This window comes from Haliaeetus albicilla, chromosome 2 (assembly GCF_947461875.1).
Source record: "Haliaeetus albicilla chromosome 2, bHalAlb1.1, whole genome shotgun sequence".
In the NCBI taxonomy this organism is placed as follows: domain Eukaryota; kingdom Metazoa; phylum Chordata; class Aves; order Accipitriformes; family Accipitridae; genus Haliaeetus; species Haliaeetus albicilla.
In genome coordinates, this window is record NC_091484.1 from 11,716,138 (window position 1) to 11,740,535 (window position 24,398).

Genomic DNA, 24,398 nt, shown 5'->3' on the forward strand with positions numbered 1-24,398 from the left:
AGGTACAGTGAATTAAGGGAGCAAGCGGAACCCTTTAAAAACTTGGAAATGCTAGAATAACCATAAGGGAATAGTCATGACACAAAAAGCAGTAAAGAAAATACATCTCAAGAGCAGTGGGGAGTGAGATTGGCTGTTATTAGGTGAGGAAGGTCTGCTGGCATGCACCCACAAAAGCATCGGGCTGTCCATCTGTGAGACACGTGGAGGAGCTGCCAGTAACAGTGTGGACAAGGTTAGTGTTCTGGGCTGGGTGATAATCTGTCTCTGTAGCAGTCATTTAGCCTTCTGTCCTTCCACTAGCCAACTGCCAAAAGGAGATGATAATACCTCTTTTCCTTTATTTTTGTCTGTCTTGGATATTTAAAGGATTAAGCTTTGTGAGGCAGGGACTATGCCTTAATATCTACTACTACAGTAGGGATGGAGCGTGGGATGTCAGTCTGAGACACTGGTGTAACACCACCAGGATCACTTGAGAATTGATGGCTCTGCCTCCTGGCAAATCCCATTCCCCGCAGCATCCCTCATTCCTTTCAGGAGCCAGCACCGTACCCTGCCCACACAGTCGGTAAGGAACAAGAGGGTTTTGTCAGACCCTGAGTCCACCCTGGGGTGGCAGAGCCCTTCTCTGGGCCACCCAATATGCAGGGTGTCCCCATCACTTTGCTTACGCTTCCCTGTGTCAGCCACTGCACACCTGGGCAACACCTGAAACCCAGGGCAGGTTCCCAGTACAGTGCTGGGAGCAGAGGGCTGTATGCAATGCCGGAGTGAAATGCTCCCGGGCCACGAGGCCAACCCTGTTTTTATTTCATGTACACTGTCAGCACAAACAGAATACTTTGTTCCCTGACCAGAACATGGAGCTCTTCCCATGGAGCGCCCTGAACTCCTGCTGCTCTCAGACCAAATCGCAGGGATGCTGCACCTCCCCAGTTTTAGTCTTTATGGCCTTGGGAACAGCTAGAACAGATAAATAGCACCATGTCTAAGGACATGAGATGGCACGGGACACAGGAACAGCCTTGTTGAGCTTATCCTGGCTGTCACAGTGGCCAGCTGCTTCACGAGAAGGCATCTAGTTACATGTACCCCATTAATGAACCGACATGGAAAGCAGGGGATCGTGCCAGGAGGTTAGGCTGAATTTTTTCCTGACCTTAGGTAGAGAGTGAGTGTGTATGGTGAAGCCTGAAAGTTGCAGTCCTTTGACTCACAACAGAGGATTAATAACCTGAGTGTGATGCCTCACCAGGAACACCCCATTCAGCATCCATGGAATAAAATCACATGAAAGTCCATTTAGCTGAGAGCACAAGTCAGGATCAAAATATTTACATGGCTTCTGCACATCTGCAACAGGAATCCTTGTCTTGCTGCCAAACACCAGGGAAAAATCATAACCGTTGGCTGGATGGCTCTGGCATATATTATAAAGCTGACAGAGATAACTATTTTCTTCTCATTTATTAGCATAGCCCTTTGCTCTCCAAAAGAGAGAAGCACAACTGCCAACCCAGCCTGCTACTTGTTTTCTTCCAACTACCCCTTCTAGCAGAAACAGAGGGACAAAGCAAAGGAGCACCTGTGTGTGGACCTCTGAGGATCTCCCGCTTCCCTGCCAGCAAGACCTGAGCAGTCAGTCACGATCAACTTAAGCAATACCTCTCCTGTTGCACCTTCTCATCCTGACGATCATTGTTAGCTCTGTGTATCTGACCTTTCTTAGCAAGCAGAATGAACCTATTTAATTAATAGTTGCATATTCTCCCCCCCACCCCCATATACATCCCTGAGCAGACAGAGATGTTGCTATTCACCCTGTGTCCCAATCAAGTAAGCTTTTACCAGTGGAACAATTTTCTGGCGAAGCATGTGCTGGATGCATGACCTTTGTGGGTTTACACTGAAGAAGCTTCTGGATTCCTTTAGACAAACAAATCCCTTACCAAGCAGGATTTAATGCTTGTTTTGTAGTCTTTGTGCCGCTAGCCAGCTGCCGCGCTTTCTCCTATCAGCAGCAGGTAAAGTGCTTCTTATATAGAGTGTGTAAGGGAGTTTGTAATGGGCTTTGGGACCCTTTGGGTAGAACATGGCATAGGGCAGTGCGGTCACTGACTGACGACTCTGGCTTGCCATGAGATCTGAGTTTGAGACCTGCTTGTATTTGTGTCAGCTGCAAAGAGATAACCGTCAAGTGACTTATTTTGCAAGAGCCTTTGGACAGAAGGAATTTTGCAGAAATGAAGGATTAGAGGGTGCATGTCCACAATGGGCTTTCAGCAAAGGCTTTGAACCGGACTTTGGAGACTACCAAAGAAAAGTTCATTTCTTTTCCAAACGGAATACATCCTCTGGGGAAAAAGGAAAAAAAGTAAGTTTGGACCGAGACTCCAGCCTATCTAGCCAGGACAAACCTTTGGAGGTGTTCAGCTCAGCAGCCAGAGGAGATAAGGTCCTTGGGGAGTAGTGGCCGGGAAGGGGGAAGGGACAAGCTTGTGGAGTGAAATTGCCCAGAAGGAAAACACAGCCACTCACTTTGCAATGAAAAGCTTTATCATCTCTGCACAGATTACTGGAGCTAAAAATAGCTCCAGCTCAAAGTAAACAGTTTTTTGATCGTGCTGTGCCCTGCTGGCATGTCAGCCCCACACTGAGCTACCGTGCCAGCGGCCACGATGCACATCCCCAGGGTCCCAGCACTGAGAGGGACTCCCCAGCGCCACGCTCGGCTCTTCCACCCTGCCCACTAATAGATGTGACCTTGGAGGGGGTTTGCTAATGAGTTTAGCCTCATTACAAGCTTATTTTGTGTTTCACTTGTTGATGAACCTTTCCGGATGAACAACTTCTATAAAAAGAAAACGGGTCTGAACGCCAAGTAATTCATTCATTCAGACGTCCCGACACCTTCTCTCTCTTCCCTAATCAACAGCAAACTATGTCCTTCCTTTGACAGCAAAAAAACGGCTTGTCACTAAAACTGCTTTTACCTGTCAGTTTCTCTTCTTCACATGAATCCCTGAGTGCAAGCTGTTATTTGATGGCTTAAGACATCCACACTTTCGGTAGGGAGCCCAGCAGACCGTTGAAATACATTCTGTGGGTTTTTTGATCAAAAGTTCATTTTAAGTATTTATCTGGGGGGGAGGAAGTCTGGCAAAAAATCAGGTTGTCACATTTTTTCCACATGTATCTTGTGCCATTCCGCATTTCCTTGCAATCTTGATGACATCAAGTGACATGGAGAGCTCAATGCCTGGGAAACGTGGTGGGAAGCTGCCCTTACGTGAGGAGACTTCACGCTACATCAGTGGGCTATCGCAGCACTGCTCTAACCCCGTCAGCACGAACTTCTGAGGGAAGCGAGGCTCAGGCTGCAAAAACATTCAGGTCAGAGGCAGGTCAGATCCTTCTGAAGTGACAGCTTTTCTCCTTGGGCTTCAGAGCTTCCCAGAGGGTCCTTTGTGCTGGTGGTTTTTCTTGCTGGCGCAGGCAGTGCACAATTCAGCAGCATAGCGCTGCTCTAGGGGTGGGTTTCTTTATGTTAGCACCCTCGGGGATACTCTCACCTCATTTTGACACTTGCCCTCTGAAATTGCTCTGGCTTTGTCCCTTCTCCAGCTAAGGGTTGACAGTCAACCCATGGGACAGCTTCCTGCTCTTCCCTGAGCTGTGTTCTCTTGTCCTGTGCTGCACCAGAGCAGTGAAGGTGGCACCTGCAGCACGGGCTGCAGGGCATCATAGGACCATCCTTTCCCTGAGGTGTTGCTTTCTGCATCCCACTCTGTGATGCAGAGCTAAAAAAATCACCGCAATTCTCTGCAGACAAGCTGCACGGTCAGCAGCAGCCGACAGAGCAGAGCCAAACCTCCTGTTGTCCAGAGCGGCAATGTCATTACCACCAGCCCTAAACCATGCAGGATAGCACAGTATAAAGCAGATGGATGCAACAGGCAGCAAAAATCTCACCAAAGACAAGCATATTAGTAAAGTAGAAGCCATTAGAGGCTGACTGTGGCTGCAGCTGAGTCAGTCAGCTCGAGGCTGTATGTAATACCATCCATCATGAGGAGCATGCCATTCCAGGCAGCTATAACTTCTCATTATGGCAAGATAGGAGCTGCATTTACTCATAGCCCACACCTCCGGGTGAACATCTTATGGTGTACAAAGCAATAGGGCAAGAGATGGTGAACCTGAGAATTAGCTAGAAGTTTGGGTGGATTTCCAGAGAAAGTTATCAACTTTCATTTAAAAATAAGAAGACTGAATACATTGAAAGCCATGCATTTTTATCCTAATGTGTTAAGATTTCAGGCAAACTTTTTGGCATCTCAGGATTTATTTTTTTTTCCCTTGTAAAAAAAAAAAAACAAAAACCAAAACGTTCTGTAGAAAATTCCAAACTGCATTTTTCTACTTAAAAAGAGTTTTGATGGCAAATACTTGACTGGTCCTTGTAGGGGATAGTATTGTACGAGGAGGTCACTGTAGGGACACGTAAGTGTGTGGAGAAAAGGACGGACTCTTTGACAGATGCTTTAGGGGACTTGTTCCCAGGACCAGACACACAGGATTGGGAGCTTTGAGTAAGACAAGACATATATTATTTGAAAAGTACATATACTGTGCTCCTGGCTTTCCAAAGTGCTTTGTTGTTGCCCTTGCTATATATTGCCTGCATTGTAATGGTGCTGGCCACAGGCTGCCAAGAAAATGCCTGGGTTGCTGGTGTAGCATTTGCATCCTTACCAGATTTGGCCTTCAAACCTCGCAGTCCAAGTGTTAGCGTAAAGCTGTAGCCTTCTGGATTGCTTTCAAATGCGATCTGGAGTAAAGAGAAAATTGCAGCCTTGGCTGGGCCAGCATAGCAATCTCCCAAGACTGTACTGGTCCCTCAGCACAGCGTGGCAGAGCCCTCTCCCTCCATTGTATCTCATGAAGACAGGCAGGGCGTTGCAGTGAATCCCTTACCGTTACTTTCGGCTAAGTAGTAACGCATGACTCAAGAGCACCGGAGATAGACGACTTTCTGCCAAGTGATATGTCTCAGGAAATCAAACTAGCTTCCTGGGGCTGGTTTTGAAATAAAACCACATTGAATCAGGAGGCAGAGCTACACAAGTTCAGTTTTGGGATGCACTGAGCATGGGTATGTTTTGCTCTGTTGAGGTCCGTTCTCCTTCCTCCATGCCTCGGTATTGTCATCAGGGTGTTTCCTGCGCTGCCTGCTGCTTTTGTTGGTGTTTTTATCTCTTCCTGCGTGCGATGGCAGGGGTGTGGGTATCTACCACAGCAAATGGCACATTTTCAGGCATGCACGAACAGATTCTGGCTGAAGGTGCTGAGGCCAGTGGAGGTGGAGCAGGTCCGGCTGCGCAGCCGGTGCTGGGGCGAGGGGAGAGGCTGGTGCTCTTCGCCAGCACTGAACATCTCTGGGGCCCATCTGTCATGGGAGAGCTGCAGGATGGCAGAGATGCCACTTCTGCGTCTGTCTGGTGCTCAGCAAGATGGCAGGTTGGGAGAGCCAAGTCCTCCTGGCTCGCGCTGCTCACTTTGCACGCAGCCTGAAATAAAAGCTCGTCTAGCTCCAGTGGGGACTGGATCTGGTCCTTGGCTAACACCCTTTGTGCTCTCCAGTTGAGTCGTGCCACTTCTTCTCCCCCTTACAAGCCTGAGGACTGGAGTGCCCTTACAGCCCGGATGGAGTGAGTCTTTCGCTCTCTCAGCAAAGCAATTAGCACTAACGAGCCCTGTTCCAGTCTAGGTGTTCAGGCAGGAGCAGGCAGCAGTATGTACACCCTTGTGTGCCCACACACCTTCCCACCACGCTGGTAGGGCTGGGCAGGAGCGTGGGCCAGGAGGACGACTGGGGACCTGGCACTGCGACCAGTTTGTTCGTTTGGCTTCAGCCACCCAGTGGTGCCTGTAAGGCTGATGTGACAGAGACGTGATACCACCCAGAGGGGTGTTCCCGGGCCCCTGTGGTGCCAAGAACAGCCAAAACTTCCTCTTCTCCTGGAGTGGCCCCGAGCTCGCTGAGAGCTCCCAGGCTGTGCTTCGCAGCAGGGTGGACACAAAGGTATGTGCTTGACACGCGATATTGCCTTGCCCTAAGCACCTTCCCCGCCTTAAACCCAGGTGCTGTCACCAGCTCTGCATTTCACCCCCAAATAAGGCTGGCACCCAGGGGCAGATGAGCTGAAGTACGCTTAGATTTTACCCTGTAGGAGTCAGCGAAGCAAAAGGCACCCCCAAAAGACACAAAGCTATTTTTTTCTTGGGAGGCACTTCCCTGGCGCTACACCTGGTAAAATAGCTCATGCTGCACGGGGTGCGATGGTGCCCTTGGCCAGGCCCCGATGGAGAGGACGAATGGCGGGATGCAGCTGGGACGTGCATCCGAGCGATGTGCCGGAGAAACCTGGGGGAACGGCGGGCGGGAGGGCAGGAGGAAGCGCCCTGCAGCAAAAGCCGCAGCACCCGAGCATCGAAGGAAGGATGTTTGGGCACATGCAGCTGCCGGGAGATGGGGTTACAAGGCGAAGCTAAACAAAGATTGCTGCGAAAAGGAAACGGATCCCTCCTGCCGACTGTAAGGTAGGAGCCGAGAGCGGTGGTGGCTGCTTGACATCATCGGGATGAGCATTGGATTACAGCAGGCAGGGACTGACTCGGGAGGGGAGAACACGCCCCTCGGCCCCAGAAGTGCAACTTCATTTAGCAGCTCCCAGTACAAGGAAACTGCAAGTCTGAAACTGGCTGCGACTCCCCCGGCCAGCTTGGCTGCTCGCCGCCCTGGGCAGAGACGCCAGGAGGGTGAAATCCAGCCTCGATTTCTTCCTCGGTGGCGGGACCGCGGAACTTGGCATTCGAGAAGCAGCGGGAGCTGGGGTGGCCGTAAGTAGGGCTGTGCACGCTGCTGTGGGCATGTGGGGCAGGCGATGGGATGGGATGGTCGGTGGCCAGGAGACCTGTCTGGAAGCACAGCGAGGGGCTGCTCTCCGGCACGGGAGCCAGAGCCACGCTACGAAGGGATGATTTGTTTAGAGAGACAGTTAACTTTTACCTAACCGACTGCGAACAGCGAGATTTTTGCTGCCCACAAACCGTGGGCTGAAAAACTAAGCCGCATCCCAGTTTTTCTGCTGTTGGGAGAAGCTGTTTGTAGGCTGATTGCAGGGAGGTGGCTGCTGTTTCACTTGGAAAATAATGCGGTTCAGTACTTGCTGCGAAGGGGTAGCAGGGAGAGCAGACTGGCTGAGAAATCACAAAGGACCGTGGATCAGTGACCCCCGTGGGGATTTCTGGCCTCCTTTCTGACATGTGTCCGCTTATTCCGAGCGAGCGACTTGCCGGAAGGAATCCCTTACGGCATCGGGGTGGCTGTGTGCTTGCACAGGAATGGATGCCAGCCCGCAGGACAGGCACCTGGCGTGCTGTCTGTGCAGGGCCGTGGTGTGAATCTGTCCTTAGGGCTGTTGGGAGCTGCCAGGCTGCCCAAGGCTCCCCTTCAAACCACGAGCAAGGGCTTTGCAGAGCACGGTGGTGGAAATGGGCTCGGAGACTTGCTGGCATCCAGCTTTCCAAGCAAATGTTTTAAAAGGCAAAGACTTGGGATAAAAAAAGAACTGCTGTGTGGTGGTATTCTCAGGAGGCTTTGCAAATTCCTCCACCTCGGAGCTGTGTGTCTTTCCCTCCTCTCTCTGGATTCCCCTAAGCAGCTGGTAGCAAGCCATGGTGGTGAGCTTTCACATGCATGCAATGCCTTGGCCCCAAAGGGGTGTTTGGGAAATGTTTCCCTTGCTTGAAAGGGGTAAATGGGTCCACAGAACAAGAGCCAAGCACAGCTGTGAACCCAGAAGCAATGCCCTGGGTGGCTGGGCTGGTGGCACAAATTAGGAGGAGGACACACTGGGATCAAATGAGCAAGAGGCAGCCGCAGCGGGGATGCTGTGGCAGTGCAAGGGTGAGAGGACACTCATGGTGTGACAGAGACCCTCAGATGTTTGCAGACCCTCAGGCTCTGGGCCATTTGCTTGCAGCAAGGTTGGCATGCCTGGCTTGTGTAGCTGTGAGGCAGACCTTGGCTTTTGAGACTCTTGGCTGGAAAGGGCCACCATACTGAGAAATTGTCACGTTTCTGCTCTCGTGAGGGATGGTGTTTGGGAAAGAAGGATGCATGAAGAGACCCTCAATGGCTGAATATAGTGCAGATGTAGGTTAAATGGCCATTTGCAAACATGGATGTACCAGTAGCGCTTAATATACCTCAAGCACAGAACAAGGCATTGAGTCCTTCAGACAGAGTTCCACATGGATGTACAAATCCCCCACGCCATCGTTTCCAGGGACACTTTCCAGAGAGTGCAGAATCAGATGCCTCAAAGAACTGGAGACTATGAAATATAGTACATAGGCTCCCAGTGTAGGCAGCTTCGTCATGGAGAGTTGAAAACCCAAGAATGTTCATAGCTACACATCTTCCAACCACCTGGTATTTCTGTACTCAGTGGCCGATTCTGAGGAGGTGTACGGGCACATGGTGAGCTAGTATGAGGATTTTTGCTCTTTTCCTTTATCCTCATATTCCAAAGAAAATTAAATCTACTTTTGAGCCCACTCAGAGGAATACCCAGAGGCACACAACCCTACCCCCAAAATAACTATGGAAAACGTTTTCCAGGTTGCTAACATCTCCTGATCTCTCACATTTCAGAGCCAGTTCCTGCAGCATACTGCTGTGCATGAATCCCTCCAGCCTGTCTGGGCAACCAAACACCAGTGTTATTCCTATTTCACATGGGCTACACAAAAAGCAGATGATTTTCCTGGGCTCATAGAGGTCTGTGGCAGAATCATGGATGAATTTACAAGTCCATAAGGAACAGCAAGAAGCTTCAACCCCTGCTTTTTGTTTGCCTTTCTATGCCACCCTGTTCTGGTCTCTCCCATTTTCACATTCCAATTGTTTCTCCACACTCTTATGGGTTTCCTTAGTGTCACCAAAGCTGTAAATATAGACTGATCCAGAAAAATTTTCAATCACAGTACTCATTTTAGAGAGGATGAGAGGGGAAAAATCCCCATGCTTCTAGTTGTCTCCAGCCCGTGATAGAAAAAGCCAAGTCATAATGGGAGCTGCTCCCAAGGCTTGCCAGCACCAGCCAGTAAGAAGGGAAGGTTCAGCTGTTGCGTGGACTTTGACCCCAGCTCCTCACGACAGCAGTTGGAGACATCAAAACATTGCTCCAGGACTCAGCTGGCACCTGTAGCGGAAGCAGGAAGAACAGCAGTTGGACTATGAACCACCCACTCCCTTGTAGGCTCGAAGGGAGTGAGAGTTTTGAAACAAGGATATGTAGTTTACACCACCCGTTTCTGGTTTGCACGGCGAGTTCCAAAATGCTTCCTTCCCCGCACAGCCCTGGAGGGCTCAGTGCTCTTTGCACGGCTCCTCCACGCCATCTTTTCATGCAGGCACGTTGCTGGTCGCAAGCTGCTGCCCCAGGAACATCCCAGTGAGTGCCGAAATGCCAACTTTTGTTGATATTTGCAGTGATGTAATAAGCCAAACATCCCCACTGGCGTGTCATCAACTTTACCGGAATTACTGTTTCCACAAAGTGTAATTAATGTGTTCTGCTCATTGCCATGAGATATCACTGGAACAAAGAGCTCAGAAGGCATTCTAATGGATATCAGGTAGCTATCTTGGTAACAAAACAATCCTGGGTATGATTAAGAGGATATTGCATTTTAAGGATTATAAAACCTCCTGGTTCAGGGTAATTAGTAAGCAGTGAAAAACATTCCACTACAATTACAAGTTTTCTTGCACCTCTGAGGCGAAGGATGCCAGCTGCTGCTGGGGACAGGGCACTAAATGAGAGAGTCTCTCAGTCTGCTCTGGGAGGACCAGGCTCCTGTTCTGATCAGCGATGCATACAGCCTGTTGTTTATCCAGGAGTCAAGAGACACCAGAACCACCTTCCCTCTGCTGCCATCACCTTGCTTGAAACCAGAAAGGATTTCCTCTCTGGAACAAAAGCAGCACCATAACAGCTGTTGTGTAGAATAATGCTGAATTGTGCTAAAAAGCATTCTGGGTTTGTTTGGAACATATATTCATTTTGAAGCAATGCTGAGAGCACCGAGTTTGTTTCATGTATTTGTTCCTTTTGGGTGACACCTGATAAACATGGAGGGAATCTGAACCCCAAATATGTGCATCATGCTGATGCCCTTGTAATTTGTTCCTGATGGGGTCTGGATGTTTAGCTATCCAACAAACATTTACACAGGGGTCCCAAAGTAATCTGTGGTACCTTGGTGGGTTATAGGACTAGATTAGGAAATGCAAAGTGTTCTTTAACAAGTTGCTTTAGCCCATCCTTAGTCACACTCCATGGACTAATCCACCTCACCACCCTTAGATCCCCAGACTCCCCATGTGGGATATTGCCTGACCTTGGCAGAGAGGGGTCTTCAGAGTTCTGCCCATCACCCCGGGAGCAGCAGAACTGGATGAGCCAGCAAAGGATGAGCCTTCGGGGATGGAGCAACAGGCCCAGATTCAGATTTGCAGACTCCAGATCCCCTAGTGAGGGCTGTGGGGAGAAACATCTAGCCAGCGCCAGGGCTACAGGGTTGGAAAGCCAATACTGGTTGCTAAAGAGTTTTTCTCCAAAATCAGGGTTTTTCTGAGAGAGAAAATGGGGGGGGGTTCCCCCCACATGCCATTAGGAACAGGGCTGCTCAGTGATAACTTCTACTTCAGAGCATCATTGCTCCAATTTGCTTTAAGCGTCTCTTGGCAGAGGGCCACATATTTTGAGATATTTTGCAACACATCTGAAGTGCTGGAAGTTTAACTGTTTGGGCTGCGTAACACACAAGCAAGGCAGGAAGGCAAAGGAGGAAAATAAAGACCTGTGGATTTCCAAAGCTGACTTTCTTCCTTCCTGCTTTTGTTTGCCTGCTTGGTGCCCCAAAAGGGCGATCCATTTTCCCAGAGTTGTGGGAATACCGTTTCTTTTCCGGTCCAGTGTTTCCAGTAAGCATGTCACTGTAAATGGGGTAAACACTAACAAAAGTGTATTGTTAAATCTCTGGGTCTTTGTTTGGCTACTGTCATGATCATAATTAGTATTTTCCACTTCTGTCAGCCTGTCATCTGCAGATCTGAAAGTGCTTTACAAATATTTGAAACATCTAGCAAGGGGAGCGAGTATTAATAGCTCCATTTAACAGATGGGCAAACTGACACACAGAAGCAGCAAGTGCCCTGTCCTTGAAGCAGGGCCAAAGCCAGCAAGTAGTCAGCTCCAACAACTAGGGAGTTTTAAAAGTGGGTCAAAAAAATAAAGAGAAAGGCTGTAGGTCTGTCCCAGCTTGGAAAATGATGGGGAATAGTTCCAGTCAGAGTGGTACTCAACCAGATGGGCCAGACAGATGAATAGCTGGTTGAGCTACTTGCTTACATGGTTAAATCATTCATCTCTTGCTTTTTGTTCTGCTAATATTTGTCCCTGGGACAAAGTGAAAAAAACAGTCCATGATGTTCCAAAAATTCTGAAAGCTGAAACAGCTGCTAAAATAAGCAAGTGTCTTGTTGGCTGGGCTCTGCAGGTCAGGAGATTGCGATGCATCCACAGATGTTAAGGCCACAGAGGAAATGTCTTTGAGTGAGGCTCGGGGACAGCAGAAGGCACAGCTGTGCACAAACAGCAAAGAAACCCAAGGAGCAAGAGAAGGACCAAGCAAGACAACTAAAAGTACCAGATCAAACTTCCCCTTTTGCCTCAGAGAAGGTGATAAGGAAGTTTCACTTCTTTAAAGGGCAGTGGAGCTGCAAACCAATATTCATTTATACTCTCAAGGCAGCCGCTGGGTAGCCCTGTGGTGCAGGTCAGGAGACATGAGTCACTTCTGTTCTCCCCAGCATACCCACATGAAGTTAACAAAAGGAGAAGCAAAACCAAATAGAACTTCTCTGTGAAGCCAGGCCCATGGCTGGACTTCCCTTGCTCTTAGGCACAAAAGGCCAAATCTCTATCGGCAAAAACCCTCCCGAGAAGGTGCCATACGAACACCACCGTCCCACGGCCCTTCGCTTGGTGTCTCTCTGCTCGCCAAGCCAGGCTTTGCCTGAGCCTGCTGGGCAGAGCCCTGCCAGACCCCACGTCCCCTCTGCTGTCCTAGTCGCAGATGGTGGAAAAAGCAGCTGAGCTTTATGCTTCCCAACAAAAGCACAGCTAATGTTTTCTTATGTTTATTTTCTTTTCCTTCCCCAGAAGCTGCTGCCCTGCTGCGTGTGAAGCTTGTTTGAAGTCATGTCCAGAAGGAAAGTCAACTAAATCAGGTAGGGACTCACACTATGGACTGATAGAATTTTTATTCACAGAGAGATACTACATAAACAGGAATTTTTTTTTCCTTCCTGTTTCATAGAGTCATTTGACCTCCCTCTATGTTCTGAATTACTAGATGCTAGAAAGCCCCCTAAGAGGAAAAAAAAAAAAAATCAACAATTCTGCTGTAATGACTTTCCTGCTGTATTTTCCATACTTCACAACCATGTACTTGTACCAAGGCATGTTCCAGTGCTGACGCTAAGGGCAGCCCGTAGTGCAAGCCATGCTGCACGGCCTCTCCCCTGCTGGTGATAGGGACATTGTGTGCAAATCCTGCTCAGAGGCTGCCCGCGCAGTTTGCATGAGAATATTGTGTGCCTGTACATAACCACATAAGTGAGTTTTGCTCTGCACGTAGAGTCAGCCCAGCAAGATCCAGGGAAGCCCCAAAGCTTAACCTTTTGTGGAACTTGGGTAAATGGCAGATTCACCAGCTCAGATAATCCTTTCTGTGGTTTCAGTCCCCTGGCTCCTGCGCTCAGAGCATCTCCTCAGTCTTCAGATCATCTTACTGCTTTCTCTTGTTCCTGCGCTGAGCTTCCCCTTACACAGAGCTGCCACAGTCACATTGTTTGCAGATCTGGCAGTACAGGATCTCAGGACTCTGTGGTGCATGTAGACATTCCTCCTGCAGGTCTCTCAGAGCAGTTAATCTCTTGTATCCAGCATCTTTCCCACAAATGCTAGAGACACCCTGTGTCCTTCTACACCCAGGCTGCATTTCAGTGGACCATAAAATAGTTGGCAATTCATTTCATTAGAAGGTTTCCCTTTTCTGAGACTATAATGTGCAATGATTGCTGAGCATCCCCGGTGCAATGTCACAGGCATGTCTCAAGCACCGCTTCAACTCATGTCTAGATGTCATATCCCTGGTGGCTTATGCAGACAGATTTACCCCGCCTGCAGAAAGGATCAGAAGCTGCTGTCACCTGACACGGATGTACAAAATTCTCCATCCCTCACAGAAATACTCAGAGGAGGGGGTGTTTAGACCAGCAGAGTTTTCTCTGCCCAGGCAAGGATCCCAGCAGGGTAGCACAGCCAAAGGAACTACTGATTTCAGTGGGTAACAGAAGCCGCAGAGCCACCCGAAAGGGCTTAGCTCAGCCACCTCTCACTACCAGCTTGTTTTTAACTCCTACGCCTTCTTTTTCTATTGTACGTAAAGCACCAATAGCACCATCCCAGCCACCCAGTCCTCCTCACAGCTCCCAAAGACAGATCTTCCCCCTGCCCCCATCTTCCCAGCAAGGCACTGCCCCTGCCCTGGGCTGGGAGTCCTGCCCGCGGCTTTCTTCTGCGCAGTGGGGTGGACAGACCGGGCAGCCAGCTCCAGGGAGCAGAGCTAAGCCTGGTTTTGCTAATCAGCCTCATTCCACACTGACACTCATAAGAGTTGCCCTGGTTATTTTTAGGCACCACTGGGAGCTGCCAGGGCTCTCACACCTCAGGAGGTTTCACAGCTCCTTGCTCAGCCCCTTACACCACAGCAACTCAGGAGGACTCTTTGGATGCTGGATGTCAGTTCCTATGGGGTTGTGCAAGCCTGAACAAGGAAGAGGCAAGGCAGGTGGCTCTCAGCTTCATACACCCTGCGTTAAGCAGAGCCTCCTCAACTAGCAGCAGCCAAAAATGCATAGTTACAGCCTGCACAACACCTCTTCCAAGCTAAGCTCTCCTTCCCAGCCACACAAGCACTGCTTTCACACAGCAGCAGAGCTCAGCTCCTCAGATCACAAAAAAAAAAAAGCTGGACAAAATTGCTCTTTTTTCCTGCTAGGCATAAAAATAAAGACTCATCCTTGCTTACCTCTGTCCTTGTAGAAAGGCCTTCCTCCACCCAGAAACAGAGCTATCCCATCAAGACCTGCTGTGGCTTCACCTTCCTTTTATACATGACAAGGGCAGCTGTGTTAGAAAATAGCCCCAGCTGTATCTCCTCTGCACTTATTTGACTTCTCCTTGCCCAGGGAAGCCTGCAAGGTGTTGGGCAGGTTGTGCTGGGGGTGAGCATCCCTGGGCCAGGAATTCAAGCGGGGTTTGAGAGTAGGTGATGTTCACTCAGAGGTCAGTGCCTTGGTGCTATCAGAAGAGCTGTGGGACCACTGGGGAGTTTCCAGCTTTTGAGGTGAAATCCAGCAGGGACTTTTCTCCCTGAATGATCTGGGGGAAGACAGGGAAACCAAGTCTGAAGGGGATCCCCATTGCAAAGGAATCCACCCCATGGCCCAGGCGTGGTGGGGTGTCTGCACATCACAAGCAGGGACAATACGTGAGTCTTCCTGGAACATGCCTGCAACAGCACCTGCGGGGCTTTTGCAGCTGAAGGGTTTTAAGTGACCGGTCTGTGGTTTGTCTGCTTTGCAAATTCAGGCATTAGCAGATCTTCCACATAGTTGCTGGTTTTGTTCACGTAAAAATATGTTGACATATAAAGGCAGCTAAATAACAAGTTGGGAGAAAATAAAAATAACGGAGAAGGCACTCGTAGCCTCATACTCCTTACAACTTTGAAAGGGTCTCTGCAGGGGACAGAGAGACCAGTGGGTGCTGGCTCACAAGGCGACGGGTGCTTGTGGCCATGCTGGGTGAACGAGATGTCTGGCTCACTGCTGCCTGCTGTGCAGAAGGCAGAGAGCTGCGTCTGCCTGGTGCGAGCCTGGCTTGAGGGGTTGAAAAATGGGGGGGAGAAAGGTGCAAACCTGCCATGTCCTAAGGACTGCCAGGGCTAAGTGTGCCTCATCCCCCTCTGCCACCCCATACCTCAGAGGGATGTGCATCTTTCGGAAGTGGGGGTGGAACTGGCATGCCCTGATTTATTAGCACCTCGAAGCTGTGGGATGTGAAAAACAAGCTTGACCTGGGAACAAAACAAAAATACAACTGCTGTCACGGCAACTGTCTCCAGATGCATGAAGAGACCAATTATTTCCATTAATCAACTTACTGAGAAGATGTAGAAGACCTTAAGCTGCAGCGGAGGCTCGGTGCTGAGGGGAGGGAGGAGCAGAGAGCTCTATCAAACCCCGGTTGCCAAGGCAAACCATGATTCCTCCTGTGGCAGAGGATTTTTGGAGCAGACGCTCAGCACCCATGCCCCGTAGGGACTGGCAGAGGGGTGCCACCCGCTCCTGGCACAGGGATGCAGGCTGGCAGTGCTGCACAGCCAGAGCTGGGCACTGGGCTGCCCTCCTGGCAGACAGACGGACGGACAGACAGTTGCCCACATGTCCTGACACTAACGAGATGCTGGCGGGGCTGAGCAATCCCCTCCTGCCTCTCCCACTCCTCCCCACGCCTTCCCCTCTCCCCTGGGGACCACAGCAGCATGCATACGGACTCACCCTACCCTGATGCCAAGGGTCAGCCGTGATTTTGAAATCCGTCTAGAGCATCTCTTACGTCAGCTGGGAGCCAGGCAGTGGCCGGGAGGATTTGGGGCAGCAGGAGGTACCTTGGGACAGCAGAGACACTGCGGTGTGGGGGTCCCTGGGGACGTGCTGAAGGCCAGGAGGGAGGGAAGGGAGTTTGGGGCACTTGGTAGAGTTAATGCAAGGTTTGTGAAGTTGTAGAGGAGTCAGCCTAAGCCTAATCTTAGCCCGGGGGCTAAGCAATTAGTTACCAGTTCTACAGGCATTGAGTGATCTTTATACGGTAAAACCAGGCCAAAGCAAAAGAAGGGATCTGTTTATGGACACCGAGCCTCAGTCCCCCTGCTGTATCTGCTCTCCTCCTATATGAATTATAATTTTCCACTAGTCCTAGAGAAGCCTAGAAGCTCTGTTCCTGCAAAACCACTGCAGGGCCTGGAGAAGCTGTGATGTCTGCGCTGGCTGAATTCATTGTACTTAGCGTAAGAGCCAGAGGATGCAGAGTCATTATGAGGAATCCCACAGCAAAAGCCTTCCGAAAATACTGAAGTGCCATGCCCAACCTTGACATCTCTTCACCACTGAAGTGTGATGAGGCTTTTCCGTGCTATTCTCGCCTGGAAAGAAGCTGCTCAGCACATAAGACAGACACACATGCCCTGGTAGGAGATCAGGCTGCTGCCCAGGTCCTGCCTGTTTTCTTACCCAGCTGGGAAACTCGGGGCTCAGCCGTTTGGAGCACATCAATTCTGGCCAACAAGACCCATCACCACCACATTTTGGAGAACACAGACCCAGCAGGAAAGCCAGGGAGCTCTGTGCCTGGGGCAAACTCTGTCACCAGCCTTACCAATGCTTGTTGTGTATGTAGCTGCTACCAGGCTGGGCTCTGAATAGGACATCTGCATCTCAGCTTGGCTTCTGGCCACGGATCTAAAGCTCTAGTGCATGGGGGTCATGAGCTGTAGTGAGGTCTTTAAGGCACGAGCACAGGTGCTAAAAATACTCTCTAACCCTGATAACACCGCTACAGAGCCCTCCTTCTTTGATGTGCAACCCCTCATGCATGTTCCCTGACAAGAGCCAGTGGAAAATTTGCTGAAATTCCAGCTGGAAGCTGTCAGACAGTTGGTGGAAACCCCCTGACCTCAAGTGCTGGCTCCAGCCCTATGGGATTTTTTTTCCTCCTCGCTGGATGTGACTCTCCCAGCAGGAAACCTCACAGCAGACCCACAGGGAGCACAGAAATCCCGGGGCTTCTGTCTCTGTGCTCTACCAGGCCCCCCTCTGCAGTAAACCATCTTATACTGTAAATATTTTAAAAGCCCAGCAGGGCTGTTGAGTATGTTTTGCTGTTGTTATGGATCCAGCCCCAACAGGAGAGTTCTAATAATAGTTACTGTACCCTGGAATGAAAGGGCAAGGGGCACTGCACAACATGGAGAGCTCGAAGGCAACCGTATGACTCCATGCCTTCGTCCCTGCAGGTTGGCAATGAAGGGGAGAGAAGTGGGATGCGATGCATGAGCGGAAGGAGGGGTCATATCCCTGTTCCCCAGCAGAACTTTGAAATTTACCCCAGAAACACAGCAAGGTTTAGCTTGGCTTCGTGACTTTATGACTCCAGAAGTTTGGGGCCCAAAAGAGAGCGTTAGATCCTCTGGTGTGACACCAGGCAGGTGGGAGAGCATGTCCCCGGCCGGGCTGTGGGACGAGGGAGCCATCTCCAACCAGAACCCGCAGCTGTTGGTCCCAACTGCCACTGGCAACGGGCTGCTGCGGGGCCATGGCCGGGCAGCAGCACCCCAGGACGTGAGTCTGCTGGGGGTCCTGCCCCCGGGGACCTCGGCGTCCCAGTCCCTGCCCTCAGGGGCTGCCTGCTGCGGCTGCAGAGGCAGCCAAGGTGCAAGGGTCCCCTCCTTGGGTGTCCCAGGGGACAGCACAGCGAGCAGGGCAGCTGCCCCCACTCACCCCCGAGGAACAGGGAGGTCCCTAAAGGAAAGCTGGGTGGGAGCAGGCAACGATTCAGGTTTAGTTAAGCAGGGAAATCCATTGCTGTGTTTAATCTTTGAACTTCCTTCCTTACAGCAGCCCAGGTGTACTGTGCTGGCTGCCCTAAGGGGCAAGGATGGCTAAGCAGGGGACTAAGCTGCCTTATGCCCGAAAGTGCCATGGATGCCATGCAGAGATGAACAGCACTTTCTCTGACCTAGAGGCCCTTTGCGCTCACTGCAAAGGCGGGTTAGGTGGAGAGGAAAATACTGAGGAAGGCGAGAGGTAAGAGAGGCAGAGCAGAAAGGAAGAGCAAAGCAGGCAGTGGAGGGGAAGGTGGCTGAATTCAGCCCATCCTGCTGATAGCCAGCATCGGTGCAGAGTCCAAAAATAGTCCTTCTTAGCCATAAAAAGCTTACAGTTTAACCTAGACAAGGGACAGATGCAATATCATGCGAAGGGTTTCCTTGAAACTGGAGTCCGGGTCTGGGTGTGACTGTAATATCCATCTGATCCCTCGGAGTTAGACCCCGGCCACTGGCTCAGGTCGCAGGGCTTGTGTTTGCTCTGCAGGCGCATGGCCCTGTGTTGAGCTTAACGTGCCTGTGGCATTTCCAGGTCATTTGTCTGCTACTCCTATATTATTTGCAGTCACTCTTTGCTTGTAGTCCCTGGGATATGTGCTGTGGAGAAGCGGGCAAGGGTGGGAAATGGGAATTAAATGCTGGCTTGTCAGGGGGCCCGGGAGGGGCATTGAGCTGACCCAAAAGAAATGCCTCGGTTTCTTCTACCAAAAGGCAGAAGAAACATTTAACCCTTTAATTTCTTTGCATCCACCTTCTAAATGGGGACAATTCAGCCCTGGTATGAGTAGGGCTGGTTTAGCTGCAGCCCCCCAGAGCAGAGCCAGCTGCTCCGTCAGCTGCTGGGTGACTTCCCTGGAAAATGCCGGCGAGCCCAGCTGCAGTCCAACAGCAAAACCGCTCCGGAAGCTGAGTCCATGCCAGCAAAGCCAAGACTATTACAACTCCAGATTTTTTAGTCCTCACAAGACACTATGGAAAAATAAGTCCAGGCCAAACAGCAGGTTTGGCAGAGCCAGGTTATTTTGGGGGGGCACAGGAGCAGAGGCGGCTCTGGGGACACATCTGGTATCTGTGGCAGCTTGCAAGGGGCTTCCTCACTTGTGGCCAGCTTCCCTGAGACAGGCAGCACTGTGTCCCCACGGTGGAGGGGACACAACCTCCCTCCAAGCAGCACAGAAAAGCTTTTGAGTAATGGGCAATGGGCAGCAGGTCCCAGCCCTCTGCCAATGGCCTTTGTCACCACGCCACGCATCCCCTGCCCCGTCCCCGTGGGCTGGCACGCTGCGCCAAGGGTGCAGGGGCTGTTTCTGTTGCCGTCAGCAGCAAGGAGAGACAAGAGACAGAAAACGACCCTCTGGGGACAAGTTGAATCATCTCTTTGAAGCGCCCTGGAAATCCTTGCGCAGTGTATTTGTGTGCTGCGGACTTATTCCTGCAATGTCTGGCAAGAGCTGTCACATCATTCCCTCCTGCCAGCCCACGGGAGCATGAAAAACTGAAGGTGGGGAGCCCTCCCCTGCCACCACTAAATGACTGTCCACGGTGACGCAGTTTCAGGTTGAACTACGTGGGCAAGAGGGAAGGTGGTTCCTTTCTTGTCCCTGGCAGATACCAAAAGACGTTTCCACTGACTAAACTGACTAAACCCACTGAACTGTTTTGCCCCTGCCTAGAAATGTGGAAATGGTCTTTGAAAAATCAGGTTTTTCTATCAAAAATTGAGGCGACCGCTCCCATCACCTCCTCGGTCCAACAGCTTCCCGGAGGCAGAGGCTGGAGCGTCTCTGCCAGCGGGGAAGGATCTGCCTGCAAGGCTTCTGAGAGCCGCCCACCTTGAAAATCCTGAAGGAACTGCTCAAATTTGAAAGCTTTGCTCAGAAATCCACCCCTCTCCAGCTTTTGGCGTGGAGAACCGAAGGCAGGAACCCTCCCAGCCACGGAAAATAAATAAATCACAGACGCCATCTCCCGGCCGCCGAGCTGGGACCCAATCCTGGCCCGAGCAGGACCTGCTTCTGCACACTTGGTTCCTTCCCCTGGTCTAAATCAAAATCCCAGCCTTTTCCCATGTGATGGGGCATTTAGTCACTTGGCACAGCGCTGCCGCAGCTGAGCACATCTACCTTTGGCAGCTACATCAAGGGACACCGCGAAAATGCTGCGTCCTGGGGGCTGGCCGGCTCCTGCTCCCCAGTTTGTGGAGTCCGTCCTGCAAACCAGGTGGTCCAGCTCCCAATACAAGGGCAGGATTCCTGAGCATATCAGCTCTGGACTGGCCTCACTGATGTGAAGATGAACCCAGGCTTGTATGGACCGCTGTTAGGGAAGCTTCCCAAGTCCATATGGCATCTCTCCAGCAGCTGCAGAAGGTCAGCAGCCTCTGGGCTCCGACGAGCTGTGAGGAGGACTTGTCTGGGAATGAAGGATGCTTGTGCTGTCCCAGGGAAAAGGCGCTTTGCTCGCTGAGGTCACCCAGCCAGCTGCATCCAGAGCAGGCGCCTCATCCCGGGAAGGGCATGCCTGGAAAGGAAGGAGGGAAGATGAGGAAAAAAAACCAGCTGGGATCTCTTCCTGGGGCAAAGGATGCAGCTTTTCCTGGGGCTTGTTTAACAGGGGCTAGATGGATGCCAAGCCCTGTGAGGAGGTAGTTGTTTGCAAGGATTTTCTGGATTTGGAGCAGCAGGTTCTCCTGGGAGGTGTGGGTGGGCCAAGCCCCACATCCCGCCAGTGAGCCGGTGCCAGCGCTCCCTGAGCTGGCATCAGCACCAAGAGAGGAGTCCCTGGGGCTGCTGAAACTGAGGTTATGCAGGTTTGAGGTTACTGCACCCTGCTCAGTCTCAGGAACAGGGAGAATTTAACCTCTTTTATCCTGGCTATTGCATCTTCCCCAGTGTCTTCTTTCTACTGCCATAACACTGGGGATTACAGAGTGAGGAGTCCGATTCCTGCCCAGGCTGGTGGTCTGCCAGCAGATTTCCCTGCTAGGAAGATCAATATTAAGCAGGATTTGTACAGGCGGCTAAGCAAATTTCTCAGTGGGACATTAACCCCAAGACACAAAAGCAAGTGAATGACAAGAAGTTCAATTTTTTTTTTTTTTTCCATTACGTGAGTGTTTCGAATCGGGGCCTCCTTCAAGTGCTGACAACATCAGCAGGGCTAAAGGCAGTTTTTACAGCGAGCAGAATTACAGGTGAGACAACAATTAATCTCTAACTTCCATGCAGAAAACCAAACTAAGTGCCAAACTGAGTAAGCAGGAGCAGGAACCAAGAGCACCAGGTTTCCAGTGCAGAGACAGCATGTGCTCACTGGTTCTGTGCCTGGGAGCCAGGACGCCTGCGATATGTACCCCGAGCTGCTGAGGTCCCTGCACTCTGTGTGCTGTACAAATGCTGGCAAGTTAAACCATCAGCTAAAATGAAAAACTAACAACTTAAGGACTCATCATGCTGAACTAAGAGCTGGCTCGCAGCAGAGCTCGCCTGTGACGATTGGCCGCTCCGAGCCTTTCTTTGTGCTCTGTGCTTGGCACAGACACAAGCCTGGAGTGAAGGGATCCAAACATCTCACCGAAGCACTGAATTTCACACGCTAAAGTGCTTATCTCAAAGCAGTCCAGCCCAACACTTTTTCAGTGACATCCGACAACCAGTGGAGGCCAGTACTGATCCAAAACCCTGTACCTATGAAATACTCCCGGGCTCCTCAAGCTTTCCAGCCCATAGCCATCAGGGCCCTGATCATTTCCCATTACAAATTCAGGTTGGATCAGCACCCCATCCCCCCCATGCGGCGAGCCAAATTTGGCCTCCGTTCAAAGTTCCCGTGGCATTTTGAGGAGGAAGGAGGGCTTTTTCTGTAGGAAAAAGCTGCTGCAAACGACCTTGCAGCTCCTAAGGGGGAAGGCCAGAAACTCAAAAGGAGAGGAGAATGCCTTGTCTGCCTTGCTTTGCAATAGGAAGGCAGAACAAGGGCCAGTAAGGCAGCTGGGATGGATCCTTCCTGCCTACCGGCCCTCACCCGGCATGGTAGGTCACCCGACACAGTGGGTGACCCAGCACGGTGGTCACCCCACAAGCCGCCCCACGTGATGGGGTTGATATCTAAGATTTCAGTAGCTGCTGTTAGAGGAACTGGAGCAGAGTTACAGGGACTATTTTTTCATGCTGTAATTTAACCCCTCAGAGTAACCTAACCTGGAGGGAGCCATGACTCCAGGCTTGCAGAGCATCCTTGGCCTCACAGCTGTGTTTTCTCCGCAGCATTTTGCAGGCATATAGAGATGCAATGGAGGTAGAGTCCAGCACGTATACTGACTTTATTTCCTGCGATCGGGCTGGTCGGAGGAACGCTGTCCACGACATCCAACGGGACGCAACCACCATCAGCATGCGCAAGCTGACCGAGGACCTCGGTGAGCTCGCCGTTGAAGGAGCAGGTGAGCTGCTACAGACACCAGTAAGCCCCGCTCCTGGCACCCAGGCTGGAAGGGCAAGGCACGAAACGCCAGTGCAGCTGACCAGTGCTGTCGCTGGGAGCATCACACAGATGCTCAGGAGGGCTATCCCGTTCCTCCTGCAGTCAGTGTCTTCATGCTCGGTGGGTACTCAGCTCGTGGGAGAATCCCTAGGCTGAGGGGCTCTGGCAGTGAACAGGATGGTCCTGGGGTTCCTGGCACACGAGTGCTGCACGCTCCAGCCAAGGCCCTTTGCTCAGCTGGTTTGTAGAGGCACTGGTGCTTAAACAAGACATGGACTGACCAAGAGCCTTCCCAGGGCAAATTACACATCAGGTGTACCTTAGGCTTTATAAAAATCAAGTGTGGGGCAAGTTGTGGTTTGCATTTTCTTTGTTGGTTGGTTTTGTGGTTTTTTTAAAAAATGACCCTTCAAATAGTTCCACAGTATTTTAAATAACAGCAGAAATAATTTTAAACGCCACCAGCCATCCCCAGGTCTTCCCCTCTAGCTGAAACACAGCAGCAGTATCACCCCGTTCAATATATGCTGGCCAGCTGACTACAAGAAGCACGAATCTTCTGTTCTGGCAAACCAGCCACTCTGATTTCACTAATAAGCAACAAAGCATACAGCACCGCTGCAGAGGGTAAACCCCCAGGTTTTGCCCTTGCTCTTTTACTCCTCCAGCCTACAACCTGTAACTATAAAAACACTTTAAACACATTACCCCAACTGTACTTTCAACATATCCATACTAGCACGTGTCCATCCACCCATACATAATAAACACAAATTAGAGCTCTTCTAACAGAGAACAACTCGAGTAGCTGCCAGGCTGTCGGGCAGAAATTCCTGGAGCACTTGCAAGTTGCCATTACAGATTAGACAAGGAGAGCACATCCCTGCCCCGAGGCTCCCTCCCAGCATTACCAGATGTGTTGAGAAGCCTTTGTACTCCAGGAACATTAAGGGAGAACCCAATACTCTTAAGCCAAATATCTGGCTGCAGGAGGGTAGCGATAGGTCTTCAGGTGGCAATCTGAATAAAATCAGCTATAGCAATTACTGATCGCTTGTGTCCTCAGCAGAGTGTAACCGTGCTTTCTTCCCAATCCTCCCTTCTGCAGAAAGCCAAAGAGATGCTACTTCTTCTGAGAATGACCCTGGAGCAAGACCAAAGGGGCAAGAAAACAGCCCCTCCCCATGACAGTGTACAGGGGGTGGGGTGGGCAGGGGGAGGGCCTTGCTGTGAGCATTAAACAAGAATTTGCTATTGAATCTGCGGACAAAAGCCAACCTGGAACAGCAAGTTGTCTGTCAAATGCCTCTGCTGCAATCATTTTTGTTTAGAGAGCCACAAGATGCTGTGCAAGGACTGGCACCTCCAAAAGACTTCTGCTCCCATCCCTAACGATTTAAAGCAACACTGCCGTGGTTGTAGTGATATGAGCCATTCTCAAGATGCCTTAGCTGCAATTTTCCCCTAGGGGAAAAACCGATTTCAGTAATAATAGACACATCAGACTTTCCTGTCCAAGGTACCTTCCTCCTTTGCCAATTTAGACTATTATTTATTCTGTTTCCGTAGATTAGAAATTTAGATTATTGGTTTTTCTAAGCCTCACCCTCATCTGCATCTTAGACCTGACCTGGCCTCTGGACTGTCCATGCGGCCCCTCATCAGGGTGGGCAGTGGGGAAGGGACCCGGTCAGTCCCACTGCCTTCATGTCGAGCACCACTCACCTGTGCTGCTGCCACTTAGCATCAGGAAAGGACCAAAGCACAGCTCTGTGTGGATGAGCTCCACCTACAGACCCAGCAGCACCAGCCACAGGCATCTTTTTTTCGGGTTTTAGCATTTTAAGATATTATTAAAGAGAGGGGAGAAACATTTTGCTGGTTGGACTGTTGAAATTCAGGTTTAACTTTGCAAGCTGTTAGCTGAGATGATCTCTGGTAGGACCTCACACCATTCTCTCTTTTAGGAGACATGTTTTGTGTTAAAGATGGTTTGATAAAACTATATAAACTGTTGGAATAAATAACACAGCCTTCAAATA

The 24,398-nt window shown here is 50.7% G+C and overlaps 1 protein-coding gene across 4 annotated transcripts; it reads left to right on the top strand.

Moving 5' to 3' along the window:
* Positions 1-6,069: 6,069 nt before the first annotated feature.
* On the top strand, positions 6,070-24,398 carry PKIG (cAMP-dependent protein kinase inhibitor gamma). 4 transcript variants are annotated; one of them, XM_069806459.1, is made up of 4 exons: positions 6,070-6,088; positions 12,303-12,370; positions 22,140-22,315; positions 23,465-24,398. In XM_069806459.1, exons 3-4 carry the CDS (start codon positions 22,165-22,167, stop codon positions 23,542-23,544), a joined length of 231 nt encoding a protein of 76 aa, XP_069662560.1. In that variant the 5' UTR covers positions 6,070-6,088; positions 12,303-12,370; positions 22,140-22,164; the 3' UTR covers positions 23,545-24,398. The 4 variants fall into 4 exon arrangements, with proteins under 4 accessions (XP_069662560.1, XP_069662570.1, XP_069662578.1 ...); XM_069806469.1 differs by lacking the exon at positions 6,070-6,088 and adding an exon at positions 6,491-6,606; XM_009926638.2 differs by lacking the exon at positions 6,070-6,088 and adding an exon at positions 6,692-6,906.